Raw genomic sequence first — 24583 nt, forward strand, 5'->3', positions numbered from 1 at the left:
GTCCCAAACCTCAATAACAGTAAAAAGTGGGCCAACTTCTGACCCATCCTCAGCTTTAAGCCCTTTCAGCTGGGCAGTTTGTGGCCCTGCCTGGCTGCTCACCTTGTGTAGGATGGATTTCCATGGTCCTAGCTTAACAGACAGAGGCCAGAACCAGAGCGAGAGGGGAAGTCCCTTGTCAGAGGCTCCTCCCTGGCCTGTTTCCCATGAAGAAAAAAAAAAAGTGGAGTCGGCAGTTTGCCTCTGGAGCTGTGTCTGGAGGCTGGGGAGTGGCTCCAGTGACCCTAGCTGAACTTGGGTCTCCAAAGCCAGCTGTGATGGGAGTAGGGGAGTAACCTCCGCGTTTACCTGCCCTGAGTGTGAGAGATGGTAGGTAAGTGGAGCGGGGTCTGCGGGTGGGGGTGGGGTGGGGTGGTGGAGAGCAGCTCTAAAGGACTGAAAACTTGCCTGGGGAGGCAAAGGCTAGGTGTGCAGGGACCTCTGGGCATCTCAGTCCTTGCAGATACCCTGCCGTGAAAACTCTTTCCTATTCCTGGGGAAAAAAATAAAATAAAATAAAAAAAGGAAGAGAAGGCTTCAAGCCAGCCAGGAGCCCCCTGAGGCCTGGGGAGGAGGAGAGCAAGACAGAAATAGAAACGGAGCCAGAGGGAGGAAGCTGGTCTGGGTAGAGCGGGGTGGGAGGCCGCCAGGACAGCAGCTCTGGAGACTTTCGGGCCAGGTGGATTGCTTACCCACGGGCCCAGGATACGTGTCATTCACGGTGGCACACCGGCGTGCAGAGTACCCCCACTGACTGGGCTCTGTGCTCACGCACACTGTAGCACAGAATGCTGGGCACTAACTACACATGACCCTCAGAAAAGGCCATCACTCCTGCAAGGAGCAGGGCCATAATACACAGGTCTGGTTGCTCCGCCACTGGTGAGCCGATAAAGCTTTACTGAGCATGTGCCACAGGTCAGGCCCAGTGTGGGGGGTGGAGGGGACTTTAGCGATGGTACACGCACACGCTTGCAATCCAGCATCTGGGAGGCACCTGAAGACAGAGCAGGAGCTGCCTCAAAATTAAAGGCTGCAAACAAAGAAACGGTCCTGGCAGAACAAGCCTACCATCCCAGCACTCGGGAGGCTGAGGCAGGAGGATCAGAAATTTTGTTTTTTGGGGTTTGTTTTGTTTTGTTTCGTTTCGTTTCCAAGACAGGGTTTCTCTGTGCAGCCTTGACTGTCCTGGACTCGCTTTGTAGACCAGGCTGGCCTCGAACTCACAGAGATCAGAAATTTGTTCTTGTTTGTTTGCTGTATAATAAGTTTAAGGCCAGCCTGACTGATTTTTTTTTTGGTTTTTCGAGACAGGGTTTCTCTGTGTAGCCCTGGCTGTCCCGGACTCACTTTGTAGACCAGGCTGGCCTCGAACTCACAGGGAACCGCCTGCCTCTGCCTCCCGAGTGCTGGGATTAAAGGCGTGCACCACCACGCCCAATATATATATATATTTTTTTTTTTTTTTTTTTTTGGTTCTCTTCCTTCCTGTTTAGTTTGTTGGTAGGAGGATGTGAGGCCTGTAGATTCAGCACCCCATTCTGTGACCTTGCAGCAGTAAGTTTAGGATTTGACGCTATAATTCTGAGAAAGGCAGAGGAAACCACACACACACACACACACACACACACACACACACGCGCACACACAACAGCTCTGTGACAAACATAGTCAGATGACGTTGCAGGATGCGTTGGTATACATGTTTTTTAAACTGTTACGTGTCTGAGTGTCTTGCCTGCAGGCCTGTCTGTGTACTGTGTCTGTGCTTTGTGCTAGAGGAGGCCAGAAAAGGAACTGGGGTTACAGATGGCTGTGAGCTGCCATGGGTGTGCTGGGAATCGAACCGGGATTATCTGGGGGAGCATCCAGGGCTCTCCCTCCAGCCCCAGAGCAGAATGCTTTAACTATTTAAAACACCCTTCCCCGCCCCAAGCATCTCACCACGTAACCTTGTCTGACCTAGAATTCCTTATGTCGACCAGATTGGCCTTGAACTCACTAAGAAATCCACATCCCTCTGCCTCAGAAGGGCTGGGATTAAAGGCATCCACTACCCACTACCATGCCAGGCTTTCGTTTCTTCTCTTTTTTTAAAGGTGCTTTTTTTTTTTGTTTTTCGAGACAGGGTTTCTCTGTGTAGCCCTGGCTGTCCTGGACTCACTTTGTAGACCAGGCTGGCCTCAAACTCACAGCGATCCGCCTGCCTCTGCCTCCCGAGTGCTGGGATTAAAGGCGTGCGCCACCACCACGCCTGGCTTTTTTAAAGGTTTTTAGACAAGATCTCATGTAGCTAAAGATGGCCTTAAATTCATCATCCATTTGCCTCTACCTCCAAAGTGTTGGGATTATAGGCATGGGCCACTGTGAATGGATTATTATTATTATTATTATTATTATTATTATTATTAAATTTTCTTTCTTTTTCCTTTTTTTCTTTCCTTCTTCTTCTTCTTTTTTTTTTTTTTAAGACAAGATTTTTCAACTCAGCCCTGGCTGTCCTGAACTCACTCCATAGACCAGGCTGGCCCAGAATTCACAGGGATCCACCTGCTTCTGCCTCCCGAGTGCTGGGATTACAGGCGTGCACCACCATGTTCGGAAAGGAAGGCAGTATCTAACTCTGTAGCCCAGACTGGTCTTGAACTCCCGATCCTCCTCCCTCCTCCTGCAGCTCTGCCCCTGGATCTGAGAGCCCATGCTTCTGAATAACGGGGCACGCACCGAATTTACCCAGTGAGTTAACTTCATCAGGCTCGGACCCCTAGCTTGCCGTAGTGGCGCACGCCTTTAATCCCAGCACTCGGGAGGCAGAGGCAGGCGGATCGCTGTGAGCTCGTGGCCAGCCTGGTCTACAAAGCGCGTCCAGGACGGCCAAGGCTACACAGAGAAACCCTGTCTCGAAACCGCTGCCCCCCCCAAAAAAAAACCTCGGACCCCTGGAGCGATGACTCTCTTGTTTGACTCGCACTAGTCCCTTCACGCTCCTTAGCGGCTGGATTCAGGAGCCCTGGGGACGAAGATTTGGGGATGCTGGAGTCCCTCATACAGACAGGTTTGAAATACTCACGGGGCCACACAGCCCTTCCCTTCAAATCCTCTCCAGATGACAATCAGGCCATAGCCTGTGTAACTTCCTCCGTGCCCTTTGGGTTTCTGCGATGGTGTTTAGGGGAGTGTGACGAGGAAAATCCCGGACACGTTTAGCACAGACACGGTGGATTTAGAGTTTTTAAACACATCCCATTAGCGGATGTTTGCATGCACGAAGGCAGAGCTCTTGACGCAGAGGGCTAAAATCGCATGCAGTTCCCTCTCTCCCTCCCTCTCTCTCTCTCTCTCTCCCCCTCCCTCCCTCCCTCTCTCTCTCTCTCCCCTTCCCTCCCTCCCTCTCTCTCTCTCTCTCCCCTTCCCTCCCTCCCTCTCTCTCTCTCTCCCCTTCCCTCCCTCCCTCCCTCTCTCTCTCTCTCCCCCTTCCCTCCCTCCCTCTCTCTCTCCCCCTTTCCTCCCTCTCTAGCTCTCTCTCGCTCCTCTCCCCCTTCCGCTCCCTCCCCTCTCTCTCTCTCTCGCTCCCCTTCTCTCCCTCCCCCTCTCTCTCCTCTCTCCCCTTCCCCTCCCTCCCTTCTCTTCTCTCTCCTCCCTTCCCCTCTCCCTCTCTCTCCCTCGATCCCCTCTCCCTCCATCCCTCCCTTCCCTTCCCTCTCCTCTCTCTCCTCCCTCCCCCCCCTCTCATCCCTCTCTCTCTCCTCTTCCTCCCTCTCGCTTCTCTCTCTCTCTCCCCCTTCCCCTCCCGCTCTCTCTCTCTCTCCCCTTTCCTCCCTCTCTCTTCGCTCTCTCTCTCTCCCTTCCTCCCTCCCTCCTCTCTCTCTCCTCTCTCTCTCCTCCTCCCTCTCTCCCTCCTCTCTCTCTCTCTCCCTCCCTCTTCCCCCCCTCTCTATCCCTCTCCCTCTCTCTCCTCTTTCCTATCCTCCCTCTCTCTCTCTTCCTCCCTCCCTCTCTCTCTCTCTCTCTCCCCTTCCCTCCCTCCCTCCCTCTCTCTCTCTCTCTCTCTCTCTGGCTGCCCTGAAACTTACTCTGTAGACCAGGCTGGACTTGAACTTAGAGATTTGCCTGCCTCTGCCTCCCAGTGCCTGAATTAAAGGCATGCGCCACCACCGCCCAGCTTTTTTTTTTTTTTTTTTTATAGATGTACTTATTTATTTGGTCTCACTATATGCCCAGGCAGGTCTGCAACTCCCCATGTAGACTGGGCTGGTCTCGAACTCATAGGAATCTCCTAGCTTCTGCCTCCTGAGTGCAGGGATTAAAGGATGTGCCACCACCCACAGCTTTTCATTTTTAAGTGTGTGTGTGTGTGTGTGTGTGTGTGTGTGTGTGTGTGCATGCGCGCATGCACGCATGCATGCTCATGAGTGCAGGCGCCGGCAGAAGCCAGAGGCACCGGATCCCCTGGAGGTTCAGTTCCAGCACTTGTGAGCTGCCCAGTGTGGGTGGGTCCTTGAAACTGAACTTGGATCCTCTTCAAGAGCAGCAAGGCCTCTTAACAGCTAAGTCATCTTTCCAGCTGCACCCCAACCTCAACAAATCCCCTTACCCTACACATACCCCACAGGATCTTGGCAGAAATTATGATTTTATGAGCTAACAGCAAACTGTTCTCTCTCTCTCTCTCTCTCTCTCTCTCTCTCTCTCTCTCTCTCTCTCTCACTATGTAATCCAGGCTGACCTCACACTTAAGCATTTCTATATTTTGATGAAGTGACACACCCTTGGGCTTGAGAGACGGTTAGCTCAGGTGACAAACTGCTAGCCTAGTCCTTCAGAACACATGGGGCAGGAGGGGGGAGAGGGATAGTAGGGGGAGGAGTGAGAGGGTGGGGGATTTGGGGGGGGGGGGGGGGGGGGGGGGGGGGCGGTAGGGAGTCAGTCAGGGGAAGAGCCAGGCATGGTGGCATGCACTTGTAACCCAGCGCCAGGGAGGCAGAGAGAGAAGGTTCTCTGGGCCTCACAGTACACCTAGCAGAGCCTAACAAACAGTCAAGCTGCAGGACGATAGCTAAATAAAAAGACAAAAGCAAAACAAAACAGGGGGGACAACTGTTGAGGGACAACAGCTGAGTTTGTCCTCTGACCTCCACACGCGCTCACACCCCTGCACATCCATATCTGCTCCGGAAGCACGCAGATACAAGAAATGCATGATGGGATTTCAGATACCAGATATGACTTTTGTGAGACAAAAAAGAAGTTGCAGGCTCCATGCTCAGTAAACCATGGCCCCGCCCCGCCTCACGTCTCCGCTCTGGGTCTAAGTCCACTCATCTTCCTAGGGCCAGGTTGTCAGGGACGAAAGTTCCTCTGCAGTCTGGCATAGGAATATTATGTAGCCCAGGCTGGCTTGTTTGTTTTGATTTTTCAAGACAGGGATTCTCTGTATAGCCTTGCCTGTCCGGACTCCCTTTGTAGACCAGGCTAGCCTTGAACTCACAGAGACTCCTGGATGGGCTGGGCCGGGCCACTGTACTCAGTGTTCTTGAACAGCAGGTGGAAGAGGTTGAAGGTGACAGAGTCCTCCAGGCAGCCGGGGCTCTCCTGAAAGGACAGGGCTGGATCAGGATCTGCTGGGGCTCAGGGTTCCCAGTGGCCACGGACCCCAGTGTCCCCTCCAGACTCACCTTCCTCTGGGCCTCCTGGAGCCTGAGCAGCCAGCGGGAGAGGCGGCGGCTTGGGGACCTGGGCTCTGCTGCTGGGGGCTGAGGCTGCATCTGTGGACAGAGGGTGGGGGAGGGGACTGCGAGGCCGCTGCTGGGACACCAGGAAGCCCAAGTGGCTGGGGGGACAGCCTGGAGGAGGCAGGAACCCAGGACTCACACAGGTGTGCAGCTGTGTGTGGATGTGGCGCAGTGTGTGAAGAGGCTGGTCCAGGGTGGTGCCCGGGGCTGAGTCAGTCATGTTCTCCAAGACCGTCAGTGTCAGCGCCAGCTCAGCCTGCAAGGCCTTGGGGCGCTCCTGGACCTGAGGAGACGTGAAAAATAACAGGTTAGCGAGAGAGACAGCCAAGAGAGCTGGGTGAGGGCTGGGAATGTGATTCCGAGTGTTTGACCAGAATGCTCCAGTGATGGGCAGAGGGCATGGCACACGGTAGAGCCCCTGCCTAGAATCCCCCAGTGAGGGGCTGGGGCCGTGGCTCAGTGGGTAGAGCCCCTGCCTAGAATCCCCCAGTGAGGGGCTGGGGGCGTGGCTCAGTGTAGAGCCCTGCCTAGAATCCCCAAGTGAGGGGCTGGGGTGTGGCTCAGTGGTAGAGCCCCTGCCTAGAATCCCCCCAGTGAGGGGCTGGGGGCGTGGCTCAGTGGTAGAGCCCCTGCCTAGAATCCCCAGTGAGGGGCTGGGGTGTGGCTCAGTGGTAGAGCCCCTGCCTAGAATCCCCCAGTGGAGGGGCTGGGGGCGTGGCTCAGTGGTAGAGCCCCTGCCTAGAATCCCCCAGTGAGGGGCTGGGGGTGTGGCTCAGTGGTAGAGCCCCAGCCTAGAATCCCCTAGTGAGGGGCTTGGGGCAGAGGTCAATGGTAGAGGTTTGATAGAGCAAGGGAAGAGACAACAGAGTAGGAAGGCAGGTGAGAGGGAGAAGTCAGCACGGAGAGATGGAGCATGGAGCCAGCTGAGGTGGCGCACGCCTTTAATCCCAGCACTGGGGAGGCAGAGGCAGGCAGATGGCTGTGAGTTTGAGGCCAGCCTCTGCCTCTTGGGTGCTGCGATTAAAGGCATGCGCCACCACACCCAGCTCTTGGCTTTCTTGAAGGAGTCTACCACCCGTTGTGACAGAGACTGGAAACTGCCATTATGACAGCCTGTTCTGTCTGGAGTGGGCGTGGAACGAGGGACAGGGGCTCAGCCCCATGGTCACCAGACCCAGCAGCCACAGCCTAGCCATGCTTAAGTCCCAAGCATCTCCTGAGCAGCATGGCTACTGGTGCTATACTCGACCCTGTGTCCAAAGCAGGAAAAAGACAAAGGGAAACAAAAATGTGCATTTAAGAGGCACCAATAGTTGGAGCCAATGCCTGGCCTATGAGTGGCTAGGTGTGGGCGTGGCCAGGTGTGGACATGGTCAGCTGTGGGCGTGGCCGGGTAATGCTGATCCTGGAAGCAAAAGAGAAACTTAATCCAGTGTCAGGAGTCTTAAAAAAACAAAAAAAGCACAAAAAACAAAATCACCTCTTTCAGACCATGGAAGCCTGGCGTACCCCAAATTAGACTACACTGGAGGTAGGGAGCAGTAGTGGGGTGGGCAGAAGCCTCAAGGTCACACAGTGAGACCAGGAGGGTGGGTGCATGTGGAAGGCGCTGACTGACTGACTGAGGAGGGTGTCTCGTTAGGAATCCCATGAGTAATTGTCGTTGAGATTGGGAAGATTATTTTTGGGTGTTGTCGTGCTAGGGAGGGGCCAGGTAGCTAGCAAGGCTTCCTTTCTGGGTATCTGAGGTGTTAGAGGAAGAGGCGGGCCTGTGAGTCAGTGGGCCCTATGGGGGATGGCAGTGGGAGGGGACACTTAACTGATCTTGCACAGGACCTGGGTCACCGACAGAGCAGCTCAGAGATGCCTGTAATTTCAGTTTCAAGGCCTCTGGCGCCCTCTTCTGGTCTCTGAGGGCTCCAGGCACAGCACGCGGTACAAATGCACACAGGCAGACAAGCGCTTGCATAATAAAATAAAAATAAATAAAGAATTAAAAACAATGCAACGAGCACTCGGGAGGCAGAGGCAGGCGGATCGCTGTGAGTTCGAAGCCAGCCTGGTCTACAAAGTGAGTCCAGGACAGCCAAGGGTACACAGAGAAACCCTGTCTCGAAAAACCAGAAAAAACAAAACAAAAAACAACAACAACAACAACAAAAAAAACGCAACGACAACAGCAAAGCCTCTCTACACTCATTCCCTCACTGAGCGTGGCAGTCCATCGCTGGCTGCGTGCTGTCGTTGGGGTGCATGACCGTGGGACCCGTGGTTCTGCCTCTCGGGAGAACCCTGGCCGTTATAATGAATGGTTGCCCCACTTTTCTGACGACTCTGTTGGGGGCGGTCCCTCCACTGGTTAGTGACAGGCTGGGATATGAGCTGAATTCTCTGTGCTCACCCCCATTGTGCATGCTACTAAGAGGTGGGACAAGCTCCTGCACAGAAGCGGAGCTGGGTGTGCTGGTAGGTGCTTGTAATCCCAGCAGCACTCAGGAGACAGGCGCAAGAGGATTGAGTGTTCGAGGCTAGGCTGGGCTGAATAGCAAGACCAACTCCAAAACCAAAAGACCAGAGATGGGCTGAGAAGATGGTTCAGCTGGTAAAAGTGCTTGTCCCCCAAGCATCAGGAGTCTGAACTCCAGATAAAAATCTCTGTATAAGTGCTAGAGAGATGGCTCTGCGGTTAAGAGCACTGTCTGCTCTTCCAGAGGTCCTGAGTTCAATTCCCAGCAGCCGCATGACCACCTATAACCAACCATCTATGATGAGACCTGGTGCCCTCTTTTGGCGTTCAGGCACACATTGTATACATAAAAAAAATAATATAATCTCCGTATAACAATCCAACAGGGCCGGGCGTGGTGGCGCACGCCTTTAATCCCAGCACTCGGGAGGCAGAGGCAGGCAGATCGCTGTGAGTTCGAGGCCAGCCTGGTCTACAAAGTGAGTCTAGGATGGCCAAGGCTACACAGAGAAACCCTGTCTCAAAAAAAAACAAAAACAAAAACAAAAAACAAAAACAATCCAACGGGCCGGGCAATGGTGGCACATGCCTTTAATCCCAGCACTCAGGAGGCAGAGGCAGGCAGATCGCTGTGAGTTCGAGGCCAGCCTGGTCTACAGAGCGAGTTCTAGGACAGCCAGGGCTGTTACACAGAGAAGCCCCGTCTTGGAAAACCAAACCAATGCAAACCAAATCAAAAAGCCAGCACCATCTTGCATGCCTGCAACATGGTCCTGGGGGAAGGCAAACAGTAAGATCCCTGGAGCTTGCTGGATAGCCAGTCTTACCAGTCGGTAAGCTCCTGGTTCAGCGAGAGACCCCCACCAAAATAAAATAAATTGAAGAGCGACTGAAGAAGACACCTATTGCTGGGCTTAGTAGCGCACGCCTTTAATCCCAGCACTGGGGAGGTAGAGGCAGGCGGATGGCTGTGAGTTCCGAGGCCAACCTGGTCTACACAGCGAGTCCAGGACAGCCAAGGGTACACAGAGAAACCCTGTCTCAAAAAAAAAAAAAAAGAAAAGAAAAGAAAAAGAAAAAGAAAAAGAAAAAAAAGACACCTCTGACAAAACACCACTCACACACACTCTCACACACACACACACACACACACACACGCCCCTCAACAGTCACAGGTGTCTCCTATCTGGCTGTTAGGTAACTTGATATGAGAGGCCCTCATTTGCTGGGGACAAGGGTACTTCCTAGGGCCCCTGGCAGGCTGGGGAAGGGTCTGGGGCCCTGCTGCTGTCTGTCCACCCACTGCAGCCTTCGGATCTGCAGCCTTTACCTCTTCATTCCTTCCAGGTTCCCGGTGCCCGGGGCCCGAGGTCCTTAGTCATACTCTTCAGATCACAGCGTGGAACCACAGTTGCCCCATAAAAGACTCCCCTCCTCTCCAATCCCCACCCCGACCCGTCCGCCTCCCAGACACCCACCTCACTGGGCTTGATACACAACTGCCAGGAGGCACCGTTTTAATTTGTGACTTTGTGTGTCTATGAGGTTTCCAATTTGCACAAATGAGATTGTGCTATAAATCTACTAACTTTGAAAAAAAGAAAAAAAATTAGAAAAAAAGTTTTTTTTTCAAAACTTACCACTGAGATCTCCCCGCACAGCTGCGGACATCCAGTTCCCCCCTGGCTGGAACTGTGACAGAGTGTGCCCACTCGCCCGGGGATGGGCACCTAGGTTGCCTGTAGCTCCCCGTTCCCACAAAGGCCCACACCTGTCCCCTGCGTGGGAGATTTTTTTCAGACTTTTCTGCAGCACACCAGCTGGTACCCTCCCACCACATCCCACGGGCGCACTTTTGCGCTCACTCGTGGAAAGGGTGGGCTGCCCACACACACTGCCGGCTTCCCACCCGTGTGCCTTCTTCCGGCTTCTCTACTGCGGCCATGCAGGGCAGACCGGAAGTGGGAGTACTATTAGTGCTTTCTTCGGGAGCAGTGCCCCCCTACCCCGGGGACAGAGCTTTCAGGTTGGCGGGCGAGCCGGCTCGGCGGGTGCGCAAGAGCTTGCAGCTAAGCTTGACGACTCAAGTTCAAAACCCGGAACCCACGTGGTGGAAGTAGAGACCCGACTCTGCAATCTGTCCTCTGAGATTCCACGGGTACCAAAAATGAACATAATAAATAAATGTAACTTTATAAAAATAAAGGCCGGGCGTGGTGGCGTACGTCTGTAATCCCGCACTCGGGAGGCAGAGGCAGACAAATCTCTATCAGTTCGAGGTCAGCCTGGTCTACAGAGTGAGTTCCAGGACAGCCAGGACCACATAGAGAAACGCTGTCTCTAAATGATATCAAACAGGAAAAAAAAAAAAAAAAAAAAAAAGGTGTAGAATTTAGGCTGCTAAAACAGGGCGGATCGCTGTGAGTTCGAGGCCAGCCTGGTCTACAAAGCGAGTCTAGGACAGCCAAGGCTACACAGAGAGACCCTGTCTCGAAAAACCAAAATAAATAAATACATAAAATAATTTAGGCCACTAACTCCTCAGATAGAGGGAGCAATAAAAGACCAAAGAGGGACGCCCATCTAAGACCAGCTTGGGAAGGCAGAGTTGTTTGGAATTTACTGATAGGACTCTGGGGGACCCCCTGGTAGCTTCGTCTCAGGAAAGCCCACCCCAGCGTGGGTGAGGACTCATAAAAGCTGCGCCCCAGAGGCTTCCTTGAATCTTGTAAATTCCTGGCTTGCTGTGCTTTAGGGCTTTTGTCCTCCACCCACACTTGGAGAGCATTTCCCCGTGCCTCGCTCTTGTGTTCCTGTCTCCTAAGGCTTTGCAGAGAAGCCAAGCAAGGTGACACACGCATACCCAGGGGTGGGACTATTATGTCTCGGGGTCACAGGGCATGCCTGTGTCTGTATGCTCTTACAGTGCCTTTTCCCCACAGCTTCCTCAAACCATGGGGCCGTTGTGTCTCTGTCCTCTGCAGGGCAGCGCAGTCGGCTCTCTGGGTGGACAAGCTCACACCCACAGTGTCAACCCACTGAGACTGGTTTCGGATTTGTTCTGCTGAGACGGGGTTTCTCTGTGTAGCCCTGGCTGGCTCGAAACTCGCTCTGTAGATCAGGCTGGCCTTGAACTCACAGCAATCCCCCTGCCTCTCTCTCTCTCTCTCTCTCAAGTGCTGGCACTGGAGGCGTGGTACCACTCCCCGGCTTTCTCTTGTTTTTGGATTTGGTCTCACTTCGTAGCCCAGACTGATCTGGAACTTACTATGTACCCCAGGCTAGCCTTGAATTTATCCTCTTGCCTCAGCCTTGAATGTCCTGGACTCACTTTGTAGACCAGGCTGGCCTCGAACTCACAGCGATCTGCTTGCCTCTGCCTCCCGAGCACTGGGACTAAAGGCATGTGCCACCGCGCCCGGCCATGTACCCCCATCTTTTAAAAATGTGTGTGTGTGTGTGTGTGTGTCTGCACATTCGTGCATGTGCCCACACTCACTGGCACACAGAGGTCAGACAACTGTGGGTGTCTGTTCCCTCCCTCCACCTTGTGAACTTAGGTTACCAGGCTTGGTGGCGGGACCTTGAACCATCTTCCTGCCTTTTCGTTTTCTTCATTTTATTTTGAGACAGGCTCCTGCTACGTTGCCCAGGCTGTCATCAAACTCCTGGGCTCCCACGATCTTCCTGTCCCACCTCCTGACTGGCCAGGCCTGCGAACTCATGCCACTGTGCCCAACGAAGAGACCTTCCTGACGCTCTCACTCGGTGATGCTGACGCTGTTGGTCTGTGGAGCACCCTTTTGGGGGAGGAAGGGTTTTTCAGGTTGGTCTTGAACTCAAGAGATCCACCTGCCTCTGCCTCCTGAGCGCTGAGATTAAAGGTGTGCACCGCCACCCCCTGGTTTATCTTTATTATGTTTTTAAAATATGTTACTTTTTGTCGTAGTTTATTTTTTAATTCGAGAGGGCTTCCCTACGTCCACTAGACCCCAAATAAGTGAGACAAAGATCTATTGATTTATTTAACAAGCTTTAGCACAATTTTCTTTCTTTCTTTCTCTTCTTCTTCTTCTTCTCCTTCTTCTTCTTCTCCTCTCCCCTCCACCCCCTTTTTGAGACAGGGTTTCTCTGTGTAGCCCTGGCTGTCCTGGACTCACTTTGTAGACCAGGCTGGCCTCGAACTCACAGCGATCCACCTGCCTCTCCCTCCCGAGTGCTGGGATTAAAGTTGTGCGCCACCACGTCCGGCTCTTTTTCCTATTTCAAATAATTCCCTTTATACTTTCGTGGCTTTCCTACGTACACTGCTAAATGTAGATTCTGCATAGGAGAGAAAATTCGTGATATTTTGCCTTTCTGAGTCTGGCTTCCCTCGCTTGACACGAGGCTTTCCAGTGCCGTCCATTTTTTCTTGCAGGAACATGAGCTTTAACCGTTCCTTCTCCGCACCGCAGCGATTCATTCTCACCACGTGGGTCGATTGGGATTATGTTCTCTGAGCTGGTGAGCCGGTAGTCCTGAGGCCGGGGGATGCCTCCAGCCTACTCTGAGTTTCAGGAAGAGTTTGGACCTGGCGATAGAACATGGCGACTGCAGTAGTCACGCTTCTGGGACTGTCGCCGGGGTGTCCGGGTCTACAGAGTTTCCCAAGGGAGTGGTCAGACTCTTCTCTGACGTAATCGGTAATCGCAGGGCAGGGTGAGGTGGGGAGGGGGGGGGGAGATGGCTGGCGGGCGGGGCCAGGGGATGACGGACAGAAGACGGGTTTGGAAAGAGAAACCCAGGAGGAGACAGGAGTTTGGAACTCTGACTGGAAGGAAAATCCTCAGAACCCAGAGAGTTGTGGGAGTAAAGGAAGCTGCCCTGACTCACCCCGAATTCCTAGCGATGGCGAAGGCACACACAGCAAGGCGGGAGATGTTTTTAAAGAAATTGGGGCACGGAGGAGGCCTTTCTTGGAATCTTAGGGGACACGTGTAGGAGTTTTTTGGGGGCGTGCCAGATGAAAGATGATGGGTTTGGATGACTTGTGCCACATCCCATAATAAATAATGACAGTGACTATGTTCCATGATATGTGTCAGAAGCCGTTTTCTCTTTCTTCCCCTCCCTTATCTTTTTTCTTTCTTCCTTTCTTTTTTTTCTTCTTCTTTTTTTTTTTAGATAGGGACTCACTACGTTGCCCTGCCTGCCTGGCTGGCCTGGAACTCACACAGATCCTCAGGCCTTTGTCTGAGGGTTGGGATTACAGGCCTACGCCACTTACCAGCCCCCACCCAGACTCTCCTTTTATACAAAACTCCAGGTAGCCCAGACTGGCCTTGATCTCTCTATGCAGTCAGGGATGACCTTAAACTCTTGTTCCTCCTGCTGGCTGGGATGACACACACACCCCTACCTACCCCCCACATCCCCAGCCCTCCCCACCCCCCTCACCCCACCACACCCGCCCCAGGCCAAACCCAGGGCTTCTGCGTGCCAAGCAAGAACCCTGCCCTATGGGCATTTCCTATCTATGAGCACATAGACTCCTCAGGAAAACCTTGTACAGTGCTGTCTGTAGTGAAATTTCACTGTAAACACTAAGCCATCCTTCCAACTCCTACATACCCTTACACACTGGCACAGCACACACACACACACACACACACACACACACACGCTGGCTGGCATTTTTAGTTTTTGTTTGTTTGTTTGTTTGTTTGTTTGTTTCGAGACAGGGTCTCTCAGTGTAGCCTTGGCTGTCCTGGAACTCACTTTGTAGACCAGGCTGGCCTTGAACTCACGGAGACTCTCCTGCCTCCGGAGTGCTGGGATTAAAGGTGTGGGCTTCATATCACGCCTGTCCACACTGGCGTTTTGGGTCGCGGGGGTCTCACTCAGCGTAGACTAGCCTCAGCGTCACCATGTAAGCCGAGGACGGCCTTGAACTCCTGACGTTGCTGCTCCAGTTTCCAGCGGCTTGCTGGCAGTTCAGGCACGCCCACCGTGCCCTGCCTTGAGTTGGTTTGAGACCGGGTTTTGCTCCTCAGCGGAGGCTATCACCTAGAACTCCTGGTTTTCCTACTTCACAGCTGTGCAGCAACACTTCCGCGCCTCCACTCCCCACTTTGAAACACAACCTGAGCGGGGCGCTGTGGTGGCGCACGCCTTTAATCCCAGCACTTGGGAGGCAGGCGGATCGCTGTGAGTTCGAGGCCAGCCTGGTCTACAAAGCGAGTCCAGGACAGCCAAGGCTACCCAGAGAAACCCTGTCTCGAAAAAAACAAAACAACAAAAACCAAACATAAAAGAACCCACTCTGCAGTGATTGAGTGAGCCGAGGTCACATGTCTGCAGAACGACTTCCCATTGGTTGAGCCGAGGTCACATGGCTACAAAACTACTCGCCAGATGTCAGGGCCCTGGAGGCTTCCGGGAGGAAGACTGCAACGCAACCGATTATCCGTGCAGAGGGGGCAAGTGTGTGGGTGTTCAGTGTCCTGCGCCTCGGCTCCGTCATGCTTGCATACAAGCTACTGCTGAGTCCTCCTGCTGGCCTTGGAATTATTTGTGTGTGTGTGTGTGTGTACACACGCGCGCGCACACACACTCAAGAGGCCAAACTCAGTGTCTGCCTTTCTTTTCCTTTTCTTCTTTTGGGCTAGGGTGGCTCACCAGCTACTAGACAAATAGCATAGGCCCAGTCCGCAGCCGCCGCCTCCTCCTCCTCCTCCTCCTCCTCCTCCTCCTCCTCCTCCTCCTCCGCCTCCTCCTCCTCCCCTCCTCCCCCTCCGCCTCCTCCTCCGCCTCCTCCTCCCCCTCCTCCTCCTCCCCCTCCGTCTCCTCCGCCTCCTCGTCCTCCGCCTCCTCGTCCTCCGCCTCCTCCTCCTCCGCCTCCTCCCCCTCCCCCTCCTCCCCCTCCTCCTCCTCCCCCCCTCCTCCTCCCCCTCCTCCTCCGCCCCCTCCCCTCCTCCGTCTCCTTCTCCCCCTCCTCTCCCTCCCCCCCATCCTCCCCCCCCCCCCCCCCCCCTCCTCCTCCTCCTCCTCCTCCTCCTCCTCCTGTAGAAGGAGCCAAGTGTATAGGGAAGCCTTGCTTCATAACAGCTCTTAGTCTTAGGAGAACAAACTCGGGGCTGGAGCGATGGCTCAGAGGTTAAGAGCACTGGCTGCGGGCTGGAGAGATGGCTTGGTGGTTAAGAGCGCCGCCTGCTCTTCCAAAGGTCCTGAGTTCAATTCCCAGCAACCACATGGTGGCTCACAACCATCTATAGTGTGATCTGATGCCCTCTTCTGGCCTGCGGGTGTACATGCAGGCAGAACATTGTATACATAATAATGAATAAATCTTTAAAAAAAAAAAAAAAAAAAAAAAAAAAAAAAAAAAAGAGCACATAGTAAATCCATAAATCTTTAAAAAAAAGGAAAGCCAGCCGTGGTGGCGCACGCCTTTAATCCCAGCACTCGGGAGGCAGAGGCAGGCGGATCGCTGTGAGTTCGAGACCAGCCTGGTCTACAAAGTGAGTCCAGGATGGCCAAGGCTAACACAGAGAAACCCTGTCTCGAAAAACCAAAAAAAAAAAAAAAAAAAAAAGGACAAACTCATTCCAGGAGACCAGAATTGTTTTCTTTCTTTCTTTTTTTTCTTCACGAATTTGCGTGTCATCCTTGCACAGGAGCCGTGCTAATCTTCTCTGTATCGTTCCAGTTTTAGTATATGTGCTGCCAAAGGGAGCACAACCAGCACTGTTTTCTCCTGGACCCTACCTGACACACACTTTACGGTTCTTCTTGTTTATTTGTCCCTCCCCCGCTGGAATGTGGGTTGCAAGGGCCCCACATCTAGGTCCATGCTAGCTTTCCAGGCCTAAAGTCATGCCTAGCACGTAACGATTGCCCGACTCAAGTTCTGTTGTAACAGAATCTAGTATCATCCCTCCCTTCCCGGTTTCCCTGTCATTGGTTTGTATATAAGTGTGTGCGGGGGTGGGGGAGCGGCGGCGGCAGGGGGCGAGGAACGGGCTGCAGAGATGGCTCAGAGGTTAAGAGCATTGGCTGCCCTTCCAGAGGTCCTGAGTTCGATTCCCAGCAACCACATGGTGGCTCACAGCCATCTACAGTGAGATCTGGCGCCCTCTGCTGGCCTGGGGGTGTACATGCAGGCAGAGCTCTGTATACATAATAAATAAATATTAAGTGTGTGTGATAATAAGTGTGTGTGATAATAAGTGTGTGTGATGTATGTGTGAGTGTGCAGGTGCCTGGGCCCATGTGCACGCGCATGCAGAGTCTGAAGGAAGACACTGGGGTGGGCTCTGCTCTCAGACTCTGCCTTATTTCTTTGACTCAGGGTCTCTCACTGAACCCTGAGTGTCGATGTGCTAGGCGGGTGCTTACCCACACCCCTCCCATCACTGGCGTCCTGTCTCTTTTCTGTGGACCCTGGGAATCTGCATCTTGGTCCTTTTGCTTTCACAGTTAGCACTCTCACCTACTGAGCCCCGCCCCCATCCTTATTTATTTAATTAGTTTTGAGACAAGGTCCAGCTGGGTATCTCTAGTCGACCTGGAACTCACTACCTAGACCAGGCTGGTGTCAAATTCAGAGATTCACCTGCGTCGGCTACTTGAGTGCTAGGACAGAAGGCACGTGCCATCGTGCCTGTCAATCTCTCCTTCTTTTTGTTTTTTGTTTTGTTTTGTTTTCAAGACAGGGTCTCTCTGTGGAGCCTTGATTATTTTGGACTTTCTTTATAGACCAGGCTGTCTCAAACCCACAGAGATCGGCCTGCCTCTGCCTCCTAAGTGCTGGGATTAAAGGTGTGCGCCACCACTGTGAGATTCCCCTTTCCTTTTTTATTTATTTATTTTGGTTTTTTGAGACAGGGTTTCTCTGTGTTAGCCTTGGCCATCCTGGACTCACTTTGTAGACCAGGCTGGTCTCGAACTCACAGCGATCCGCCTGCCTCTGCCTCCCGAGTGCTGGGATTAAAGGCGTGCGCCACCACCGCCCGGCTCTTTTTTTTTTTTTTTTTTTAATAATATCTTTTTATTTTATGTTTATTGGTGTTTTGCCTGCATGTATGTCTGTGTGAGGGTTCAGAAATCCCAGAACTGGAGTTATAGACACGTATCAACTGCCATGTGGTTGCTGGGAATTGAACCAGTGTCCTCTGGAAGAGCAGGCAGCATGCTTCCGATCTGAGCTGTCTCTCCAGCACCACCACCACGCCCTTTTTTTTAAGACAGGGGTCTCTCTGTGTAGCTTTCACTGTCCTGGACTCGGTTTGTAGACCAGGCTGGCCTGGAACTCAGAGATCCACCTGACTGCCTCCCCAGTGCTGGGATTAAAAGTGTGCACCACCACGCCCACTAAGTTTTACTGTCCTGTCTGTGTTGGTGTGGGTGTACTCTCCTCGGGGGCGGAAGAGGATGCTCAGACCCCCTGGAGTTACAGACGGTTGTGAGCACCTGACAGGGGTGGTGGGCACCGAACTCTGGTTCCCTGGCTGAGAATCAAGTGCTGTTGATACTGAAGTGTCTCTCTAGGTCCCCTTCCTTGTTTTGTGACATAGGGTCTTGCTTTGTAGCCCAGGCTGGCTTCGAACTTGAGACCTTTCCCACCAAACTGCAGAGAGATGATTACAGGCATATTGTACCGTCTCACCGAGCTGCTTTCCGGCTTTCATTTGGATTCTGAAAAACAGATTTGTTAAGTGTGTTAGTCAGTGTTCTACCATGAAAAAAAAAAGGGGAGTTTAAAAAGAAAAAAAAAAGCAGTTAAAAAAAAATTTAATTAGCCGGGCGTGGTGGTGCACGCCTTTAATCCCAGCACTCAGGAGGCACAGGCAGGTGGATCACTGTGAGTTCGAGGCCAGCCTGGTCTACAAAGCGAGTCCAGGACAGCCAAGGCTACACAGAGAAACCCTGTCTCGAAAAACCAAAAAAAAAATTTTTTTTAAATTGAACCGGGGAGGCATAGTGGGCAGGTCAGGAGACTGAAGGAACAAATTTATTCACTTGGGCAACTTAATGAGGCTCTGCCCGCAAACAGACAGTAAAGCTGGGTGTGGTGGTGCACACCTGTAATCCTAGCACTTGGCGGGGGAGGTTGGAGGGGGGAAGGTACAGGAAATCAAAAATATCCTCAGCTACCTAGAAAGTTCAAGGCCAGCCTGGGCTATGTGAGACACATGTCAAAAGACTAAATAATAAATAAATTAGCTGGGCGGTGGTGGCGCACGCCTTTAATCCCAGCACTCGCAATGCAGAGGCAGGTGGATCGCTGTGAATTCAAGGACAGCCTGGTCTACAAAAGTGAGTCCAGGAGAGCCAAGACTGTTACACAGAGAAGCCCTGTCTCGAAAAACCTAAACAAAAAAAAAAAAAAAAAAGGAAAGAAAGAAAGAAAAGAAAAGAAAAATGGAAACCAAAATAAATAAATGAATAAATTAATTAATTAAATGAAAAGTAAAACAAGAACTTGTGTGGAGCCCAGTGGTTAGTGCTTGCTCAGCCCTGGATTCTTCCCCGGGAGAGGGAATGAAGAGGGGACGGATCCCGAAGGCTCTTGGCTTATACAAGCAGCCATCCTGGAGGCCGGAGATAGACTTTCCCTACTTCAAGCAAAACCTTAGCTTTGCTCTAGGGCCTCTCAATTGATTGGATTGAGTCCACCCAGAGGACAAGGCTAATCTTTCCTTAAGTCACCAGATTGTGGGTTTAATGGCCCCTGCAAAACCCTCTCGTAGAAGTGCCAGCTGCGTGTTTAGTGGGATAACCGGCCCCCACAGCCTATCCGAGCTGACACAGAAGAGGCGCTGGCAGCATCAAGGTGTGATTGACATCCACGGACTGCACACGTTGAGCATGGGTCATTGATGAGTCTCGACATCTTTATCTGCCCGTGTCTCTTCCTCTAGAAGCGGACGATGTGCTTCCTGTCTTAATAGATCAGTTTTCTAGGTTTTTCTAACAGGCACTGGATCCTGAATGAGTACTGCACAGGGAAGAAAGAAAGAAAAAAAATAGGAAAGAAAAAAACAAACAAACAAACCCAAACCTTATTAACATAAACTGGCAAAAGCTAATCCTGAGATTAAATCTACATTCGGAGGCTCCCAGGCAACATGGGACTCTCCACAGCTGTTTGTCACTTTTCTCTTAATAGGATCAAACGCTTGACAGAAACAAACCAAGGAGGGAGGTTTTAGTTCACAGTTTCAGAGATTTCGGCCCTGTGGTTCTTTGCTTTGTTGGCTCTGAGCCAGTGGTGAGGCAGAATGTCATATGGTATAGGAAGGGAGGGGAGGGGAGGGCAGGAAGGGGAGGGGAGGGAGGGGAGGGCAGGGGTGAGAGGGGGGAGGGGAGGGGAGGACAGGGGATGAGAGGGGAGAGGGGAGGGGAGGGCAGAGGACGGGAGGGAGGAGGGGAGGGGAGGGCAGGGGAGGAGAGGTGGGAGAGGAGGGGAGGACAGGGGATGAGAGCAGAGGGCAGGGAGGGGAGGGGAGGGCAGGGGACGGGAGGGGGGAGGGGAGGGGAAGGCAGTGGAGGGGAGGGCAGGGGATGGGAGGGGGACAGGAGGAGAGGGCAGGGGATGGGAGGGGGACGGGAGGGGAGGGCAGGGGATGGGAGGGGGAGGGGAGGGGAGGGCAGGGGACAGGAGGAGAGAGCAGGGGACAGGAGGGGGAGGGGAGGGGAAAGCAGTGGAGGGGAGGGCAGGGCAGGGGAGTAGGAAAAGGGGAGGGCAGGCGGGAGGGGAAGGGAGGGCAGGGAAGGTGAGGGGGGTATTCTCTTCTGTGCTGTAGGGCAGGGTTCTCAGCCTTGCTGGTGCTGCACCCCTTTACTACAGTTCCTCCTGTTGAGGTCACCCCCAAATATACAGCTGTGTTGTTGCTGCTTCATAACTGTCATTTTGCTACTGTCATGAATTGTAATGTAAATGTGACAGGTGACCCCAAAGGTGAGATTCCCCTGCGGTAGCACAAGAGGTCATTCACCTCAGGGTGGACAGGCAGCAAGTGCCGAGGAGGGTGGGGACCAGCTATAACCTTCACAGCTTGATCCTCCAAAGAGGAGGCTCAGTTGAAGCTTTCTTTCTTTCTTTCTTCCTTTCCTTTCTTTTTCTTTTGGTTTTTTGAGACAGGGTCTCCCTGTGTAGCCTTGGCTGTCCTGGACTCACTTTGTAGACCAGGCTGGCCTCGAACTCACAGCGATCCTCCTGCCTCTGCCTCCCCAAGTGCTGGGATCACGGGCGTGCGCCACCACACCTGGAGGTGTGGGGGGCGGGAACATTTCCTATTTAAACCATAACACTGCTCATGAGATTGCCTCTTCTCAGAGCCAAGAATGGCAGCATGTTGATTGCTCAACACTTGGGTGCTCTGATTTCATTCTCTCCCTGGCTGCTGCTCCTGGGTCCTAAGTACACCAGGTGTCAGTGACTAGCTTGCTGTGGTTGGGTCTGTTCTTGAAGAGTAGGCTTGGAGGTGTGCGATGGTCACTCTTCATCGCCAGTTTGACTGGGCTGAATGATCCAGAAGATCAATCAAGGACACCCTCGGGCATCTCTGAAGACATTTCCAGAGAGGAGGAGCCGAGAGGGGAAGACCCACATGCAATGTGGCAGCGCCATCTCACAGGCTGTCATGACCCACACGAAAAGACTGGGGGTCAGGGTGTCAGGGTGGCAGGGAAGCCTGTAAGCACAGCCATCATGTCTCTCTCTCTCTCTCTCTCTCTCTCTCTCTCTCTCTCTCTCTCTCTCTCTCTCCTTCTGGCTTCACCAAGATGGGCTGAACAGTCTAAAACCATGAGCAAAATAAACTCTTCTTTTCTTTTGAGACAGAGTTTCTCTGTGTAGCCCTGGCTGTCCTGGAACTCACTCTATAGACCAGGCTGGCCTCGAACTCACAGAGATCCAGCTGCCACTGCCTTCCTGAGTGCTTGTATGCATGTGTGAGGGTGCCAGATCCCGTGGACCTGGAGTTACAGACAGTTGTGAGCTGCCACATGGGGACTGAGAATTGAGCCTCAGTCCTCTGGAAGAGCAGCCAGTGCTCTTAACTCCTCGGCCATCTGTCCAGCCCCAAATCCTTCCTCCTTTAAGTTGTCTCGGCCAGGTATTTAAAATGTCTCACATGACGGAGCAGAATTATGATCCCAGCACTGGGGAGGCAGAGGCAGGTGGATCTCTGTCACTTCGAGGCCAGCCTGATCTACAAAGTGAGTCCAGGACAGCCAAGGCTACACAGAGAAACCCTGTCTCGAAAAACAAAAACAAACACACACACAAACAAACAAACCAAAAAAGAAAAAATAAAATAAAAAGGAGAAAGAAAAAAGAAGCATCATGTGACATTTAGTTAGGCCTCCTATCTTGCCCTTCTGCCTCTCACCAGGGAAGAACAAAGGAAAAAGCCTCACCAGATGCCATCCAACTGTGTGTGCATATTTGCATATGTGTGTGTGTGTGTGTGTGTGTGTGTGTGTGTGTGTGCATGCAATTGTATGCATGGCCAGGGGCTGGCGTTCAGTGTCTTCCCCTACCATCTGCACCTTGCTTTTGAGACAAGGTCTCTCTCTCTCATTGAACCTGAAACTCAATGACTTGGGACAACTCAGCTGGCAGACAAACCTCAAGGGTCCCTCTTTCCTCCTCCTCCCCAGTAGGACTGTAACTGGGGTAGCAGACACATGCCATCACATCTGGTTTTTGTTTATTTTGGGGTTTTTTTGTTGTTGTTTTTTTGTTTTTTGTTTTTTGAGACAGTGTTTTTCTGTGTAGCCTTGGCTGTCCTGGACTCACTTTGTAGACCAGGTTGGCCTCGAACTCACAGCGATCCGCCTGCCTCTGCCTCCCGAGTGCTGGGATTAAAGGCGTGCGCCACCACTGCCCGGCTACACCCGTCTTTTTTTTTTTTTTTTTTTTTTTTTTTTTTTTTACACCCATCTTTTTAATATGGGTTTTCTAGGAGACTGAACACAAGTGCTTGTGCTTGTCCAGACGTCAAGCACATCTCCTTAGGCCCAGATGTTAACATCTGCACCTTGGATGTCTCAGCTTCCAGATCTGCTTTGGGAGATGAAATGAATTCTCCCTCCTCTGTCCCGGGCTAGCCTTGAACTTGCTGCGTAGCCGAGGATAACCACACTCGCCTCCTGAGCGCTGGGATGCCAGGCGTGCCCTCCGCTAGCGTTACAAACAGGTAAGGAGCAAGCCAGGGCCTCATGTAACTGTGCCAAACAGTCTGCCAACTGCAACACGTCCCTGTTCCGGGTGCCAGGCGAACAGAGCACATACAAACCCTTGTGCTCACAGAGTTCGCTCACGTTCTAGTGCAAAATGTTCTTTGACCTGGCATGTCTGTACTCCACAATGCCAAGGCTACACAGAGAAACACTGTCTCGAAAAACCAAAACCAAAACAAAAGAAGGAAGGAAAGAAGAAAGAAAGAAAACACTCTTGTCATTGTTCAAGTCATGGTAGACGTCTTAACAGAAGAATGTACTAGATGCTTTCCCAATTGTTTATTTGGAGAATCATCACTCTTCCAGGGAGCCCCAACAGAAGGGCAATGGGCACCCCTGTCACCTTTTGTGGGATTCATAACCATAGAATTCCCTCCAGGCGGGCAGCGGTGGTGGCGCACGCCTTTAATCCCAGCACTCGGGAGGCAGAGGCAGGCGGATCGCTGTGAGTTCGAGGCCAGCCTGGTCTACAAAGCGAGTCCAGGACAGCCAAGGCTACCCAGAGAGACCCTGTTTCGAAAAAAATAAAAATAAATAAAAGAAACACTGGTGTGTGCACACGCACGTGCATAAACGTGCAGGTGAATGCAATTACCTCTGCATGTGTGGAGGCCAAATAACCCAGTTCGCTCTCACTCTCACTTGCCTGTCTCCGCCCCTTCGTCGGTGCCTGACTCTCATGTGGGTGCTGGGATCTGAACTCACGTCCTTGTCCTTGCACAGCAAGCACTCCACCCACTGAGCCATCTCCCCAAGCCAAGGACAGACTTTCATAACGGAGACACTAAGCTGTCCCCAACTTCCCTTAATCACACACACACACACACAAAAAAAAAAGACACGATGTTCCTTCCAGTGGGACGCACCAAGGACACAGAGACACTTCTGAATTATTCTGGGGAAATTCATATTTACCCTGAACTTAAATCAACAAGGAGGAGTCAGATGGGTCCAAGGAAAATAGTCTATAGAGCGGTTGCCTTGGACTCTTCACAAATGTCAATCAGCAAAGAACAAGACAAAACAGGAAGGCTGCGGGCCACTCTAGATCACAGAAAAGAAGGAAGTGTGACATTGAACTCAGACTGTGCTGAGGCAGTGTGTGTCCTGGACTTAAAGGGAGGCACACAACGTAGGAAAATGTATGGTGACATGGGGTGGGAGGGGTATCCAAGGGCAGAGTACAACAGCACAGGTGCATACACATGTCTACAGAGCTGGGCGTGGTGCCCACACGGGCGATCCCAGAACTCAGGAGGGGAGAAAGGAAGATGAGGGGTTCAAGGTTACCCTCTGCTAGGTAGTGAGTTTAAGTTACCCATGGCTATATGGAACCCTGCTTGAACAGAAAAATGAGGGGCTGCAGAGGACCCAGTTTGTTCGGTTCCCAGGATGGACATGGTGGCTCACAGTCATAGGTGGCTGCGGTCCCAGATGATCCGATGCCCCCTTCTAGCCTTCAAGGAACCATGTTGTCCATATACAAGCAGGCAAACCACTCATACACGTAAAATCATAGATATTTATAATACAGAATATTATCACCATTTATTATTACAATATATGTGTCAAGCAATATGACATTTTTGGAACGTTGATACATTGTGTCATGTAAGTTCACCCGAATCAGATAAGCACGACTTTTTACTTTTTGGTGTTTTTTTTGCTTTTTTTTTTTTTTTAAGTATTTAATTTTAATTTATGTGCGTTGGCGTGAGGGTGTCAGATCTTGGAGTTACAGACAATTGTGAGCTGCCATGTGGTCGCTGGGAATTGAATTCTGGTCCTTTGGAAGAACAAGCCGTACTCTTAACCGCTGAAGCCGTCTCTCCAGCCCCTGCTTTTTGTTTTTCGAGACAATGTTTCTCTGTGTAGCCTTGGTTGGTGCCTTGTCAAGGATTCTTTGATGTATTTACATTTATTAACGGGTTTTTTTTTTTTTCTGTATTTATTTTAAGGACTGACTGGATCTGGCTATGGATGCCAGGCTGGGCTGCAACTCACTCTGCAGCCCCGGGCTGTGCTTGAACTCTCCACTCCCCTGAGTGCTGGCGTGACGGCGGCGAGCACTCTCCAGGCTGATCATCCCCTTGTATGTGCTCATGGACGTCAT

General features: G+C 52.1%; 1 protein-coding gene and 1 non-coding gene across 2 annotated transcripts; both read right to left on the bottom strand.

Annotated features, from left to right (window-relative positions):
* Positions 1-5523: 5523 nt before the first annotated feature.
* On the bottom strand, positions 5524-24583 carry LOC127203251 (interferon lambda-2-like). The gene is made up of 4 exons (XM_051162042.1): positions 24475-24583; positions 5911-6104; positions 5715-5804; positions 5524-5631 (listed from the first exon to the last, which is right to left on the bottom strand). Exons 1-4 carry the CDS (start codon positions 24581-24583, stop codon positions 5524-5526), a joined length of 501 nt encoding a protein of 166 aa, XP_051017999.1.
* Positions 15852-15958, bottom strand: LOC127204070 (U6 spliceosomal RNA). Its single transcript, XR_007832426.1, has one exon. It is a non-coding gene; the product is annotated as a U6 spliceosomal RNA (small nuclear RNA).

This window comes from Acomys russatus, chromosome 19 (genome assembly GCF_903995435.1).
Source record: "Acomys russatus chromosome 19, mAcoRus1.1, whole genome shotgun sequence".
Taxonomy (NCBI): domain Eukaryota; kingdom Metazoa; phylum Chordata; class Mammalia; order Rodentia; family Muridae; genus Acomys; species Acomys russatus.

Bases quoted from the DNA above. Each gene is read 5' to 3' on its own strand.
- LOC127203251 (XM_051162042.1), bottom strand. From the start codon at position 24,583: ATGACGTCCATGAGCACATACAAGGGGATGATCAGCCTGGAGAGTGCT. The intron at 6,105-24,474 runs GTGAGTTGCAGC...GCCCTCACCCAG, and splicing joins GCACAGCCCGGGGCTGCAGA to CTCTCTTGGCTGTCTCTCTC. The intron at 5,805-5,910 runs GTGAGTCCTGGG...CTCTGTCCACAG, and splicing joins ACACACAGCTGCACACCTGT to ATGCAGCCTCAGCCCCCAGC.